Source organism: Xiphophorus couchianus, chromosome 23, assembly GCF_001444195.1.
Source record: "Xiphophorus couchianus chromosome 23, X_couchianus-1.0, whole genome shotgun sequence".
Taxonomy (NCBI): Eukaryota; Metazoa; Chordata; class Actinopteri; order Cyprinodontiformes; family Poeciliidae; genus Xiphophorus; species Xiphophorus couchianus.
The window spans coordinates 1,026,000-1,041,872 of record NC_040250.1 but is presented as its reverse complement, the minus strand read 5'-3'; the positions used below and the strand labels follow the sequence as shown (position 1 = coordinate 1,041,872).

The 15,873-nt window shown below is 37.3% G+C and overlaps 2 protein-coding genes across 4 annotated transcripts in view; both read left to right on the top strand.

Moving 5' to 3' along the window:
* The first annotated feature begins 686 nt into the window (after positions 1–686).
* cxcl14 (chemokine (C-X-C motif) ligand 14) lies at positions 687–6,445 on the top strand. Its single transcript, XM_028009519.1, has 4 exons — positions 687–984; positions 2,223–2,328; positions 3,966–4,079; positions 5,111–6,445. Exons 1-4 carry the CDS (start codon positions 921–923, stop codon positions 5,124–5,126), a joined length of 300 nt encoding a protein of 99 aa, XP_027865320.1. The 5' UTR covers positions 687–920; the 3' UTR covers positions 5,127–6,445.
* Positions 6,446–9,535: 3,090 nt separating this feature from the next.
* Positions 9,536–15,873, top strand: part of fam13b (family with sequence similarity 13 member B) — a 54,863-nt gene continuing 48,525 nt past the window's right edge. For 2 of the 3 annotated variants that reach the window (XM_028009820.1, XM_028009818.1), the window contains exon 1: positions 9,536–9,776. The gene's annotated coding sequence lies outside the window, so the exon portion shown is untranslated. The remainder of the gene's footprint in view (positions 9,777–15,873) is intronic. The other variant, XM_028009821.1, reaches the window with a different exon arrangement.

Sequence of the window (15,873 nt, the reverse complement as noted above, 5' to 3'; positions counted from 1 at the left end):
CTCGGACCTAAATGTTTAGCTAGTAAGCTAAATATTTAGTTAGCATGCTAGCTTGCTAGCTAAATATTTAGTTAGCATGTTAGCTAGCAAGCTAAATATTTAGTTAGCATGCTAGCTAGCAAGCTAAATATTTAGTTAGCAGGTTAGTTTGCTAGCTAAATATTTAGTTAGCAGGTTAGCTTGCTAGCTGAATATTTAGTTAGCAGGTTAGATTGCTAGCTGAATATTTAGTTAGCAGGTTAGATTGCTAGCTGAATATTTATCTTGGAACTGCAACATTTACAAATGTATCAATGATGTGGTGAAAATGTGACTTTTTTCCTTTAAACAACAGGCTAAATAACCCAAATTATTCCTGTTTTTGACTGTGTGACTTTACAAACGGCCCGCACTAATAGAATCCAGAGAAGCTGTAACATTTTAAGTGTTATTAGTTTTATCAATATGCACGTAGCTGGAACCTTCGAGATCTTTATTTGTATAAATGTCTCATGAAGGCTTTGCCCCAGGATGTGAAAGTGTATAAATAACCTGATGCGGAGGTTTTAGAGAGAACATTCATGATCTGAGCCCGGCTCCGCTCGCCCTCCCTCCCGGCTTCAGACCTCCTCTCCTCGGCCACCAGTGTTTGATTCGCTGCCTGGCCGCGCATGTTAATGAGCAGAGGCAGCGTGGAGCTTTTTAAAGCTGGCTCAGCCCTCCAGACGGAGCGGCAGGAGAGTTGGAGACGCATCCAAAGCGCGCAGGACGCACAGACGGAGTTCAAAGCGACTCCAAGCAGGCGAGAAAAAAACCTTCCTTCCCTGCAAGTGGACTTGATCTGCAGCCACCAACTTTCCGTCCAGTTCGCGTTTTCTCCTGACCGCTGAGGAATCCAGTTTGGGGAATTTCATTTTTAAAGAACCAGTATTTTTTCAGCCATGCATCGGTGCAAAGTGGCGCTACTGCTGCTGCTGGTCATCCTGCACTTCCTGAGCGCAGAAGGTAAAACCTTCATTTATTGAAAAAATGTCGGCTTGGCGCCCAAACTGGTGATGTAACAGTTTCTGTTTACTTGACTCTGTGTTCCTGGAAGGAAATCTAGAGAAACTCCAGCCTTCACTGGTTTCTGAGCGGATTCATGGCTCTAAGCTGACAGTAACACCTGCTGCATGCAGGAGTCAGATCTGATTATGCCTCTGGCAATAAGCAATAATCAATTAATCCCACGATAAATTAAAACCAGCTCAATCATTTCTACTTATCGTTTTTCTCTTTCTACCAAAACCTGGATGATAAAAGTCTTCAGTTTGGTGTTTTGGTCTCAACTAGACATTTTTGAAGAATAATTTTGCTAAATAATTCATTTTATTTGTTGTTTCTGTTCTGTTGATTTTTGTTGGATATTTAAAATGTCTCTTGCATTATGTGACCTGAAAATGTTTCAATAGAGGAATATTTTTGTTTATTGCAATAACTTCTGAGACGATTTATCATCCAGAAACATTTGTTACCGTGACAGACCTGATCAAATCACGGTGCTGTTAGAATGAAAACATATCTTAATCTCTGCAGCTAATCTAGTATTACTGGTATTTGGAGAACATTTTAAGATTTTTTTTGAGAAGTCGGATGAAATTAACCTGAAATCATTTTGGATTCTTACCCAGGTAAAAGAGTTGGAGTTAATATCTGGTTTTGTTTCCACCTGCCGTCTTTCAGGGGTTTTAAAGCAAAGTTTAACTCGCTGTGTTTCTCCAGAGCGATGGAAACATCCAGCTTCTCTCCACTCAATATTAACTTGTGTTTGTTTTCTGGCATTTATTGTCCTGTGTGAGCGAGCAGCTCTGCAGCCTGAGCTCTCAGGCAGATTTAACGGCCCGACGGTCGGCGCTGATAGCAGGTGATGGATGAAGGGAAACCTTGGACTATCCGGGTCATCCCAGATATACAGCCCAGCAAAACCAATTTTCTCCGGCTCTTTCTTCGCCGGCAGCAGAGCCGTGACCGGAGGGAAGATGAATGTGGAGTTTCTCAGGAAACGTGTCAATAAGTAGCAGCGTGTTATCTGGGTCAGAGCCTCGGAAACACAACGTGTCACAGACAGAAAGATGAAATAAAACAGCTCAGCGGATGCAGAACTGAAGCAGTTTATAAACTTTAGTTTTGCTGTCAACGTGTCTCTGTGTTTAAATGTGTGCAGAGCACAGAAGTCGTTCCAACATGTTTATGTTTCTCCTCAGCCTATAAGTGCAGATGCACCAGAAAAGGACCAAAGATCAGATATAAGGATGTGCAGAAGCTGGAGATCAAACCCAAACATCCCTTCTGCCAAGAGAAGATGATATTGTGAGTTATTTAGTAAATTTACTGAAACTATTTCAGTCTTTCTTCTTCTTCTTCTTCTTCTCCCTGCCTCCTTCATCTGGTGTCCAAACCTTTTGCTGTAACGACCAAAGTCAATAAGTTGAAGGCAGCTTTTTATATTTACATTTTTTTTAATGTTTTCTTTTTGTAGAAAACAGATCAATATATCATTGTATGTGCAAAGAAATATAAAAAATGTCTTGCAAGATAACATTAATATAAGACATAGTGATTTTTATTCTTATTAGGTCTGAAAGATCTACTTATGAGTAAAACTGCTCCAGAAAGCCATGGGAGGAATGAAAGGGACAGGAACGAGGGAGAGTTTCCTCTCTGGGCGCTCGGCTTGGCATGCTGAGTGGCGACGCCAAACACAAACACACACTTTGCCTCCAAATGTCTCTGTTCCTCCTGGTTCCTCCTGGTTTTGAAGCCTTCGCGTTCTCCTCCTTTCTTCTTGTCACTCAGAGTTTCTGCAGATAAAACAAGCCTCAGTGAGGAGTGAAGGCGAAGGGCAGCAGACGCATCTCTGACTTTAAGAGTCGACTCCTTTGTCCTGCTGTCATTTAGCATTCATGCTCTGGCCTGCAGTCTGTGTTGGACTCAATGAACCACACGCAGGCCGACTGTCTCCGTCATTACTGCCGATTAGACGCCTGCAGACACACGGCTGCATTCACTGACTCATGTCACATTTTAACTGTCGGCGCCATAAAGCTGTTGGAAGACGAGGCGCTTTTAACTGTGGGAATGTTGAAGAATATTTAGAAATCTGGGCCAATAACGTGTCAAGTGGTCCTCAAGTGGATCCATTCAAACGGCTTCAATGGTTTTCAGCTCCTGTGAAATCTAGTCAAAGTAACGCAAACGCCTCAGGACTCCAGCTAGACCCGGGTTTTCTCTGCAATCACTTTTTCACTTAAACATTTTCATTAAAAAACAAAAAGAAATGCAGATTTACTTCATGTTTCTGTTTCCATTAAAGGTTATTCATTCACAACGGAGAGGCTAAGAAAAGGATTTAATCACAAGAATAATAATACCAGAATAAAGTCATAATTTTACAAAAATAAAGTCCGAATAATATGAAAAAATCACAATAATACAAGAATAAAGTCGCAATATTACCAAAATAAGGTCAAAGTGTGAATAAAGTCATAATATTATCGGAATAATGTCACAAGAATAAAGTTGTAATATTAAGAGAATTTAGTAGTAATTTTATGATCCTACCTGAAAAATATTTGAAAATTAAAATGAGAATGTTGAGCATCTTTTTTTTCATCAATTTTACAAAGAAGGAAATTTTTAATCTTTTAAAAAATTAGCATCAAATTGTAATTATTACCAGAACTTTGAAACAATCGATAGAATCTATTTCCACCCACCAGCTGAGCTGATTAGGTCAGATTTTAATAAATATTGAAGCTTTTTTCTCAGTAAAACTGTTTTTGTCTTTGCAAATTTCATGTGTTTTTTCTGCTATTATGCTTTAATCTTTATAATATTCATGATTCTCATAGTTTAATGTCTGGTTCTGGCCCTAACCCTCCGCCGTATTTATTCAACTGCTTTTCAGGAGGCTGACATGTTTCTGTCCTTCCCTTTCCTCCCTACAGTGTAACCATGGAGAACATCTCTCGGTTCAAAGGTCAGGAGTACTGCCTGCACCCCAACCTTCAGAGCACAAAGAATCTGGTCAAATGGTTCCGCATCTGGAAGGACAAACACAGGTAGCGAGCCTGCAGCAGCCTGCAGCCGGCGGCCTGCAGCAGCCTGCAGCCGGCAGGCCTGCAGCAGCCTGCAGCAGGCGGCCTGCAGCAGCCTGCAGCAGGCGGCCTGCAGCAGCCTGCAGCAGCCTGCAGCCGGCGGCCTGCAGCCGGCGGCCTGCAGCAGCCTGCAGCAGCCTGCAGCCGGCGGCCTGCAGCAGCCTGCAGCAGCCTGCAGCAGCCTGCAGGTTCCTGCCTGCAGCCTTTACATGCCTATAAGAAATGGATGGTATTCATTGGACAGAATCTAATCAATATTTTTGCAATTAATAAATATTCAACATGTCTGTGAATATTCCTGCATAATTATAATTATGCAAGAATATTCAGCCATAATAATTGTCATTTTTATCAGTTATTGTTCTGAAATTAGTCCAACAGAAAAAATGTTTTTTATGATGTTACATGACGGACTAACATGAAGACCAGGGGTGGGCAACTCCAGGCCTCGAGGGCCGGACTCCTGCAACTTTTAGATGCATCTCCACTTCAACACACCTGAGTCAAATAATGAGGTCATTAGCAGGACTCTGGAGAACCTGACTGCACTTGGGAGGTGATTCAGCTGCTGGATTCAAGTGTGTTGGACCAGGGAGACTTGCAAGAGTTGCAGGACACCGGCCCTCGAGGACCAGGATTGCCCACCCCTGATGAAGACGTTTGTAACTATTAGGTGAAAGAAAAATATTTGAATGTTTCTCATTAATACAAATAAAATAATGGAAGAAAATCTGATTTATTTAGTTAGCAAACTAAATATTTACTGCTGAGCTGGTATATTTAGTCATTTAGTTGATTATCTAAATATTTAGTTTACTAATGAAGTATTAAATTTGAAACTGCATTTTATAAATGAATGAATAACATGGTGAAAATATAACTTACAAAAACAAATCCTCTTTTTTTCTCTTATATCACCAAAATTATTGCTGTTAATTTTGACAGTAACTTTACAAACGGCGCCCCCTGTTGACCGTTCTTTGTTTCCTCTGCAGGGTTTACGAAGCCTGAGTCTCTCCAGAACAACAAGGATCCAGTGAGACAGAACCAGACCCGGACAGAACCAGAACTGTTCTGTGAAGAAATGACCAGAGACCTGTTGCGAACATTAAAATAGCATCCATAGTCTGTAAATAATCTGACGGGATTGTTTTAGTCTCCTGTCCAGGTAGTCCCATTACTCACATTCCCGGCCTCCACGGCGATATTCGTCAGGTTTTATTTAAGGAACCGTCTCGGTTATTTTACCTCCTAGGATTCTACCGACGCGAAGCGGTTCAGGTTCTGAAGAAACACGGAAACCAAGAACATGTAGCGTGAGGAGAAACGTTTCTTCACTGTCATAAAATAAATTAGATTCTTTTTCTAGAAAAGATACTGACATTCTGGAAGAGTGTGTGTGTGTGTGTGTGTGTGTGTGTGTGTGTGGGTGGGTGGGTGGGTGTGTGTGGGCGTGTGTGTGTCCAACTAGCACAAGACTTTCCACCATCTTGTTTGTAAAATATTCTCTGGTTTAATCTGCAGGTCGTAGGTGAAAACAATGTTAGTGCCATTCTGCTGCGTTTATGTGAGTTAATGCAAAATGTATAAAAATGCGATCATATCTGTTATATACGTCTGTCAGTTTAAGATTTGTGTAATGATGTGTTATTTCATACAAACTGTTTTTATAACTATTTGTTCAGTTAGGCTTCGCTCTACTGGTTTTGTTCCTTTAACCACAGACAGAACCTCTTCTTCAATCTTCATCCTGTCTGTATTATTCTTATAAATCATTGAAGAGGTGAAATAAAATCTTTAAGGTCTAAAGTGAAATGTAGATGTGAATTTGGTATTATTTTATTTTTTCATGAATTGTTGCCCCGTCCATTAGAGCCACAAACTTTCATGTGTTTTATCTGGAGTTTAACGTCATAAACACAAAGTAGTGGAAAAAATGAATCATTTTCTGAAAAGTGTGGTGTGGATGTATGTTCAGTTTATTAGAGTACAGTCTGGGTGGAAGGGGGTGAATATAATTTTACACATTTCAGATTTTGTCTTTGTAAATAAAAATGGAAAATCTTTAATTATTTCCCTCCCTCTTCAGTTATGATGTTTTCCTGTTTCTACTGAATAAAGCAACATTGCAAGGCGCTGCATGAACATGGCAACATTTTCATTGATTATGTAGAATCAGGTTTTAGCAACACATTGTTCAGCTTTTTATGGAAAACAGGAAAAAGTCCAGTTATTCTTTTATATTATTTTATATTTTTTGCTTTTATTTTCCATATCAAAACTGCTGAATACCAGTCATTTGTGTAATTACACTGTATGGTTTCATATTTATAATCCGATCATGTTTTGTTGGCATTAAAGAGATTTCACACATGTGTGCATATTTATATATATATATATATATATATATATATATATATATATATCCTTACAAATATGAACATTAGCTGAAAAACAAATGTTCCATTGCAAATTCAAATATATATTTTTGGTACTTCTTTACAATAAGGCTCCCCTTATATATTTCTAATAAATAGTTCATAGACATGTTATCTATATTTACTTAATAAATCATTAATAGCTGTTTATTGTACATTAATTAAGGGTGAGAAGGAGAAATAAAACATTATTCTTATAAAGAGGGTTTAAATGCTTAACAACAGGTGAACAGACTTGGCTCACTATTTGGCAAAAAAAACCCAGTAGCTTTTCTCCCCATCCTTAATTAATGCATAATAAACAATTATTGCTGATTTATAAAGTGTTTAGAGATTAATTAATGACTAATATATGAACTATTCATTAGCCATCTATAGGAGCCTTATTGTAAAGTGGTGATTATTTTTTAAACTCTCTGTATTAATCAAACATGTAACTGTAATTGGTATTTTATAGGTAAATAATAAATCGCTATAATCTTTAATAATAAAACCATAAAGTGGTTAAAGTTGTGTAGAATGAGGCCGTTTCAGTGCTGTACCAGAGTATCTCCAGCAGGTGGCGCACTTTACTAAATTGACCAAGCTCACATCATAAAAAACATTTTTCTGATCATTAAATATTCCAGTTAAAGTTTCACACCGATAGGGAAACATGGATAAACATTTTCTATGCATGAACCTAAAAACTACGTAGAAAATAAAGATAGATGTGAACAGTGTCACTCATTAATTATTATAAAATGTTTTGCATCACATACATGCATATGGCGCCATTTCTACGGCGCTTCTTGTGACTGACTGTCACTTTCGTTATATTAATTATTCATTGACTCGAAATCTCCATGGCAACTGTGCAAACTCTGTCTGCTAATGAGGACAGTAAGACGGAGATGAAAAACTGTTGAGCATTTTCTGTCTCGGGAATATTAATGTGCCAACAAGCAGAGAAATATTTCTGAAGGGAATTAAAGATAAGTGGATAAAATAACACCAGTAAAATGTGTAGATATTACATTTGTGTGCATGTAAAACATAAAAAGCCCCTGGAAAATGATTAATTGTGTAATTTAAGTGCTGTTATAAATATATTCCTATGTCATTAACCTCATTTCATGCATTTCAATGCATGACTTTTATATAAGAATAAGCACAGAGCCTCAGTGTATCATACACTGAGGGTTTATATTATATAATGAAAACATGCTTTTACAGTATTAATGGGATTCACATATTTTTCTGCATACATTTTAACTTATAATAGTAAGGAACTGTAATGAAATCCCCATTTGAATGTTTGGTACAATAAAAGTAGAACAACAAAAACTGCATTCAAACTGTTCTGCAACAATAACTAATCAGTTTTATGTAATTTACATCTCTAGTGCACTGGAATTTTTTCTTCACAGCAATACATTTGTGGATTATCTAAAAATTAAATCAGTTAAACGTTTTTCATAGAATAAAAATGACACTTTTATTCTGGAAGTTGAATTTGATTAATTTAACCAGTAAAATGTATTTATGTTTTCATTCAAACCAAGTTTTTCTGTTTTAGTTATTAGTTTGAGCTCTTCTTGAAGGTACTGATCAACAGGGGTGGTCCAGGGTTTTATGAGGCCCTGGGCACTGTCCCAGTTCAGGTCCCACTTCCAGTTAAGCTCGTTACTTTTACACAGACATGCAACACTCACAAACATTATTGTGAATAGATTATAGTTTGAAATATAACGGATGCAACTTTCAAACTGCAACGTTTTTTCCTCAATGTCTAAAGAAAAGTTTATTTAAATAGCATAAAATGTTATCTGTTGTTGCAATTTTTGTATTTTTTCCAATCTATTATAATGTATCAACACATTTACAAATAAACATTACACTAAGTGTGCAACTGATTTAGTAGAATACAGGCAGAAATTATAATAAATGGTTTATAGCATGGTAATTTAATTATGTTTTTGATTGGACATTAAACTTTGTCCATCTCTGCCAGTGGAAATTTGAGCGTCAGGGAAACCTTCTCGTGTTTTTGACTATGACTTTTACAAAAATCCAGAAGTAGTAAAACAAGCCATGAATTTAATGTTTTAGTTTATTTGTATAGAACATTTCAGAAACAAAACAGCTCAAAGTGCTTTACAGCATAAAAACATAAAAATATGTCATAAAAACACTAATTTAAATGCTATTGGGGTCTTAAATTATGGCTCTTAATTTTATACTTTCTGGAAACAGGGCCGGCCCAAGGCATGTGTGAGTTAAGCAGCTGATTCGGGTCCCAAGCTAGCATGATAAATATATATATATTTAAAATAACATTGAATGATATGACCTAAATTCTATGACACATGAAAAACTATTTCTACAAATAAGGATTAATCTCTGTAAGATATATTATACCATATTTGTTTGCTTTTTTTTTTTTTACTGTAAATGTAAAAGCTAATGATACTAATGTTACATTAGCTAATGTTACTTTCAAATAATTAAAAATATGAAATACCACTCTGTGTTTCAAAACCCAAATATTTTTTCAGTTTGCTTCTCCTGTAATGATAAAATAAACAGCCATAATTGCACCAATATTATGTAAGTTAATTACAAATGACGCTAATTATAGTTACACACTTAGGAATGATAAAGCATCTGGTGTTGTCATGTTGGTATGAGGGGCCCCAAATTAAAATCTGCTAAGGGCCCCAAAAACGCTTGGGATGGCTCTGTTAGGACAGTTCTGATGTAGGCAGCAGCTCATTAGATTGACCTTTGACCCCAAATCTATTCTGTTCTATTCTGAAGAATGATGAGGGATTAGTGCACTTGAATAAAACATCGATAAAATAGTCATAGATGAAAATATTAAAATATAATCTGTCTACGGCTGTCTGCAAAGGCGGGGTCATTATTTGGCAGCCGCCTCCCGCCGTGCGCTCAGTGAGAGGGGCGGGGTCAGTATTTGGCAGGTTCGGCCCCGGAGGGTGTGTGCGAGAGGAGGCGAGTCTCTCTAGGCATCGACTTGCAAACGGGCATCTCAGCCAGTCCGAGCAGAAAAAGGAAAACCAGGAACCGCTGTAATTTCGAGCCTTTTTTGCGATGTTCTCGACGATATTTCTTCGCCGTCTGCTCTGATCCCGTCGAAGTCTCCGTCTGTTCGGACGCCAGCCGCATAAAGAACCGCAGAAATTGATGCGTGTTGCTCCGCGGTGCTGTTTGTTTTGACCTGGTAAGAAACCCGATTAGCTTCCCTGCTAACTGCTCTTCTTCTGCTTCTCAGCATCTCAGACGCTAACTGGTGTTAGCAGGCTAGGCTAACTGTGTCTTAAACCATTTTTTCTTAATCTGTAAAACGTTCTTGTATGTTCTAAATATTTTTCCAGCTGTGTTTGTTCTTCGGTTTAAATTCTGACACCGAAGGACTCTTGAGTTTGAAACAGTTTCTGTCGTTTATTTGTGTTGACTGGGAGCTAGCCGCTAGCGGCTAGTAGCACAGGGGCAGTTCTGTCACATCTGTGGCTCCTCGAAGCTAACAGGAAGAGAAAATAAAGAAACAATTTGAAATCATGACCAGAACAGCAGGAGGCTCTGAGCGTCACATGTCCAGAGTTATGATCGCTGTTTGGTGGGATGTTCTCGGCTCAACTGTTGTTCTTAATTAGAGGGAGCTGCAGGTCAGAATCACCTGTCTTTGCTCAGGTGTGTTAAAATGCTGAGTAATAATCTAATTAAAATGTCTTATTTAAACTGATATGCGGAGCAACTAGCTCCTGGTTTCGTTTTCTGTTCCGTTTCTGGAGAGCTTCATGCTTCCTGAACGGATGTTTCACTGTCTGCGCTGGAATGTTCTGGTTCCGAGAGGCTCCGCTGGATGTGAAGCGTTTAGATTCTGCTTTACACGCTTCTACCCAATTATTTCTATAGTTTTATCTGTTTGTTTTTAAAACCGCATTTCTTCTAGTGATGTTAACATTTTATAACTCACGGGTTGAATTGACGGAATAACTTAAATAAGATCCTGTACAAAAACAAACACAAGGATAATCTTCAGATTGGACTGAGGGAGGAAGCCACAGGACAGGGGTGTTTAAAGTGCGGAGTATTAGGGCAATAGCAGGGTTGTATAAAGTACTGAAATCTCAGAGTCAAGTAAAAGTATAAGTACCTCTCCAAAATACGACTTTGGTAAAAGTCCAAGTCACTGACTGAAATGTTACTTGAGTTAAAGTCTTAAAGTATCTGAAACTTCTTGTACTTAAGTATGGAAATTACTGTAAAAATGGATGTACTCAAGTAATGTAATGAAAAGTAAAACAAAGCAAATGCAGTTTGAATGACATTTTTTATATTTTGGTAAACTTGTCAAATACACTTAAAATAATGTACCCAACCAAGTGCAGGCAAAATTAAACCTGCTAATAGATATACCTGCAGGCATCATTTAGTTAAGAAAATTAGGTGCTTTACCTATAGCACAAGGTTAACTTAACCTGCTTTACAACTGAACCAGCTTCTTAGTAAACCCTCCAGGACAGAAAATACTAAGTTTTTGTAAGCCTTAAGTTTTCCCTTCAAGTAAGGTCAGTGCTGAAAATGAGAAAAATAAATAGTACAGAAAATGCGGCCAACATGAAGAAAAAGATCTGTTACGATTACTCTACTTCACAAATCAGTGAATCAGTCAATGCTACAGTCAGTAGGTGGTGCACACAACTGGTCATTATGCAAAAGAAAAAGAGAATTGGGAGGGAAATGCAGCTTATTGGCATCTGTAAACCTGGTTTTGAACTTGCATGCCTTTCCTATATTCGTTAAATTCAGTCTAAATTGCTATCGCTATGGCTTCTGTCCCCCTTGAACAGAGGAGTCTAGGTAGCCTGCTACAGTCAACATTAAGCCTAAGCTAAATACACCACGTATGGAACTGAAACAATGCCAAACAAAGTTCATTTATGCTCAACGTTTCACAATACAGTAGTGTCTAGTGACCAAGCTATAGTTACTGAAACAGGAGGATTATAACCATTTCATAAGACGTTACCTCGATGTGTTTCTTCAAGTTGGACGGGGAGTTTTTGTAAGATAGAATTTCCACATCTTCGGGCAGGAATAACATAAACTGCATGCGGTACGACGAATCTTTAACACCCACGAAAGAGTGTATTGTGTTTAAATAAGGCCATGGGCTCTCATCACCAGCTGGTGGTTCCCCTGGAGCCACCAGCAGTCGTTGTGGTCTCCGTCTCCTCCTCCATGTGGCTGCTGCTGATTGCGAGACTTGCTTTGTGTTTAATGGGAGAAGCTAAACAGGTGCATCCTATTGGAGGTGATGAACAAGCCCAGGCAAGCAGGCTACGGACTTTGTTTGGTATCCTGCTTGCTACTTGCTAATCAGTAGGTGGGGTCAAAACACTTTGTTTCTCTCTCGCGCTTTTTTGTAACGAGTAACTAAACCACACATTGAAAATGTATCGGAGTAAAAGTACGCAATTAAGTTTGGAAATATAGTGAAGTAAAAGTGAAAGTCATCAAACATTTTCATACTCGAGGAAAGTATGAAGTACTCCAAAATATACTTAAGTAAAGTAGTGAAGTATTTTTACTTTGTTACTATACAACACTGGGCAATAGTGTGTTTATATATATATTTTAAGTAGTAAATTTCAACCTAAAAACTCAAAAATTTTGAACATAATCTCAGAAATTTTCTACAAAAAACCGGGAAATTTCTGAGTTAAAATTTGACTTTTTTTCCTAGTAAATTTCTGTGAGTAATCTATTTTCTGAGTTTTTGTCAGAAATCTACTATTATTTTTAAATCTACTATGGCCCTAATTATTGTGAAAGTTCTGAATCTATAATATCCATTTTGAAGAAAAACAAAACTCTGAATACTTTATTTGCTTGATTTTATTTTTACCCTTCAGACTCATTTTGACTCAACAATCTTGGCCCACGTGACTAAAAGTTTGGATTTCCTTGATCCTTGTTTTGCCTTTTTGTTGGTTAGATTAACTGACTTGTAATATGCATTATATTAATCCAACTGGTCTGATCTCTTCATGTAAAATATGTCCTCCAGGTAGCGGTGGGGCCCAGTTAAAACTTTTATCCAGTTAATTACTTAATTAATTAATTGTAGTTATTGAGATTTTTGCGTTGATGAAGTAAGCAACATGTCAGGACATGTTGAGGCCTGCAGAGACGCGTCTGGTTCATTCAGGATACAGAAAACCAGGAATGATTAACGGAGGACGTCAAAGTGCTCAAGACTCATTGAACATCCTGGAGTTTTAAACTTTTGAATGTTTTGAGTCAAAGTGAGGTTTGTATTCTGTAGGGAATTCACACAGAGACTGGGGTCTGTTGGTGCTAATTGTGCTAAGATAAGATAAGATAAATCTTTATTGTCATTGTCACAAGAACAACGAAATTCAAAGGGTGCCATCAGTCGGTGCATATGCCCGAAAACAAAAAATAACTGTCTCACAATTCACACACAACGCAAGAATCAACAAACAACTGGCAAAAAAAAAAGAAAAGTAAGAACAGCCACATTCTCACATCCATCATTTATGATGATTAATGGTTGTTTTTGATTGCATTTAGTTTTGTTATTGCTGTCGGGTAGAAACTGTCTCTGAGACGGTTGGTTCTGGTTCTGGTTGCTCTGTATCTTCTGCCTGAAGGCAGCAGTGTGAACAGAGAATGTCGGGGTGAGAAGTGTCCTTTGTGATGTGTTGTGCTTTTCTTAGACAGCGGTCGCTGATTGTGCTAATGCTAAAATTAAGATGTTAAAAGCCAGAATTCATTGTGGAAATTCAGATAATGGCACGATAAATTCAAACAAACTCAATAATTTCCATTTGCAATATTTATCTTTTTGGTCTTTTGTCTCTTTCTACCAAAATCTGGATGATAAAACTCTTCAGTCTGGTGCTTTTTTGTTTACACAAACTTCATAATTAATTTTATTTGTTGTTTCTGTTGATTTGTTTATTTATCTTGGATATTTAAAATGTCTTTCAGTTCCAGCGTTTAATGTTTGTTAGCATTTAAAGTTTATTGATCTTTGAGAATGTGACCTTACATTATTATTATTATTATTATTATTATTATTATTATTATTATGCCATTACTATAATATTACTTGAAAATGGTCTCAAAACAACAACATTATTGTTTATTGTGATAACTTCTTTATCATACAATGATTTTATTTCAGAAGAACGGACCGACTGAATGCGTTTCATCTGGATCTAAATCGATCCGATGATTAGAAAATGAGAAGTTGATGCCAGTTGATCATTTCAGGAGAAGGAAAATAATGGCTGAAAAATGGAAAAACATCAGCAGAAATGTTTTTGTGTTGGTCCAGTAAAGATATTCAGACTAATTGTGGCTGTAAATAATTAGAGTTTTCTTGAACACAAAGGTAACGGCGTTTTAGATGAAATGATCTTTTTATGGCGTATCTCTAATCAGAGCTGTAAACTGAACCATAAATGTTGGAGCTGATCTAGGAATATTTTTTAACCAGGATTCCTGAACAGTTGGGAAAATGTGGATTTGATTTCTGTATTTTCCAAAACTATAGAAAAATAGAAAAACAAATTAAAGTCTGAAAGAATATTTGGAATTTCAGATGTTTATTTTGTTTAAATGATGTGAACTTTTTCTTTCTTTGCTTGTTTATTTCCCCTTCTCAGCATCTCTTCCCCTTATTAATTTCTTTTCTCATTTCTTCTGTCTGCTTTTTCTTTTTTATTCAGTTTTTTCTTTTCTTTTGTCTTTTTTCATACTTTTTCTCTTTTTTCCTTCCTTTCCTTTTTTCCATGCAGAGGAACCCTGAACATGAGCATAAAAATAAATTATTGTAAACATAATATGAACATTATAATAATTTCTCCTGATGCTCATGTAACAGTTCCAGCCCATCAGTAAAGAAGAATTCACCAACACGCCTCATGTAACTCTCACAGATGAATATTTAATGAGTTGCACATGTCCTGTAAAATAATTATTAGTGTTATAAATTGTAATTGGTATAAAATAACCAAAAACAAAGTTGTGAAATTTAAACTTTTGTAAAGGAATTTAACTTCCATCAACATTTAAATATTCACTCGTCTCTTTTTCTAAAGGTTGGAAATTGTGAAGTTCAAATATAAACAGAATAAAGTTTTTTTTAAATATTATTTTAACTCCATGTTTGATCAGAAATATGAATCTGTATCAGATTTGGAAAATAAAACATTTTTACTTCCAGTTTAAGAGTTTCTATCAAATAAAAGCCTAAACATCTTTAATTTAAAGCTCAGTAAAAGCTTACAGGAAGCCTCCAGCGTTTGTGTTTGGTAGTATTGTAACCCCTGAAATGTGGCGCCATTAAAGCCACTGACCTTCACACTCTGAGTGTATCTGCGTTGAACTTGTTGGCCTTTATGTGAACAATCTCACGTATGCAGAAAGCCACAGTGGGGAAGCTCTCCAGCCGCCCACCGTGTGAGATAAGACGTGTAAGATGAGAAATGGTTTTTATGTGGAAGGAAAACTGGCGTGGAATCGCAACAACTGCACCGGCGCTGTAATCCCTCAGCTGCCGTTCTCAACAGTTGGTCGGTCAATCTGTGGTTGATTTAGCCTCAAGCTAACCCATAAACAGGCCCAAACAGGAAGTCACCACATTTAATCCCTGTCTGACACATTGGGCCCGGCGTCTAAAATAACTTTGTAACCTCATTTTTATTCCCATAAAGCATCATTTGTCTTTAGGTGTTAAACATGGAGCTAGGATTACACACCTAATGTACATTTATTACCCAGAAATCTTTTAAAAATTATATCCACGGATGGAAATCCACTGATGGGAATCACAGCAAAGATGGAGATATTTTGATACTGAGAAAGAAGCTGTAGGAATCCAGAATCCTGCCAAAACTAGCCGCAGGCGGCTTCCCGCCGCGCGGCGCTGACCGGGCCAGGGATTGTGTAAATGGAGATGGGCTGTCAGGGTGTTGATATAACGCAGGCTTCCACTGGAGGAGAAAATACTCTTCTTTTACTCACATTCTGACATTTTTATCTGTAAATATTAAAGAAGGTTTAAATGTCCTTTTCCTCAGCGAACGTGAGCCTTTTGAGACTCAAGGCAGCGATGAAACAGAGGAATCTCATTCTGTCTGGGACATTTTTATTTGGTCCTTGAGACCGCGAGCGGTTCCTGATCTGAGCCTTCAGTAGAAGTAAGTAGCTTTAGTTACTCAGTAATAAAGGGACTAGTTGGAGCATTTATGACCATAAACATTAGCATCAGGATTTAAGGC

Excerpts from the sequence above, each read along its gene's own strand:
- cxcl14 (XM_028009519.1), top strand. The coding sequence starts at position 921 with ATGCATCGGTGCAAAGTGGCGCTACTGCTGCTGCTGGTCATCCTGCAC. Across the intron at positions 985-2,222 it reads GCACTTCCTGAGCGCAGAAG|CCTATAAGTGCAGATGCACC; the intron begins GTAAAACCTTCA and ends GTTTCTCCTCAG. Across the intron at positions 2,329-3,965 it reads TGCCAAGAGAAGATGATATT|TGTAACCATGGAGAACATCT; the intron begins GTGAGTTATTTA and ends TCCTCCCTACAG.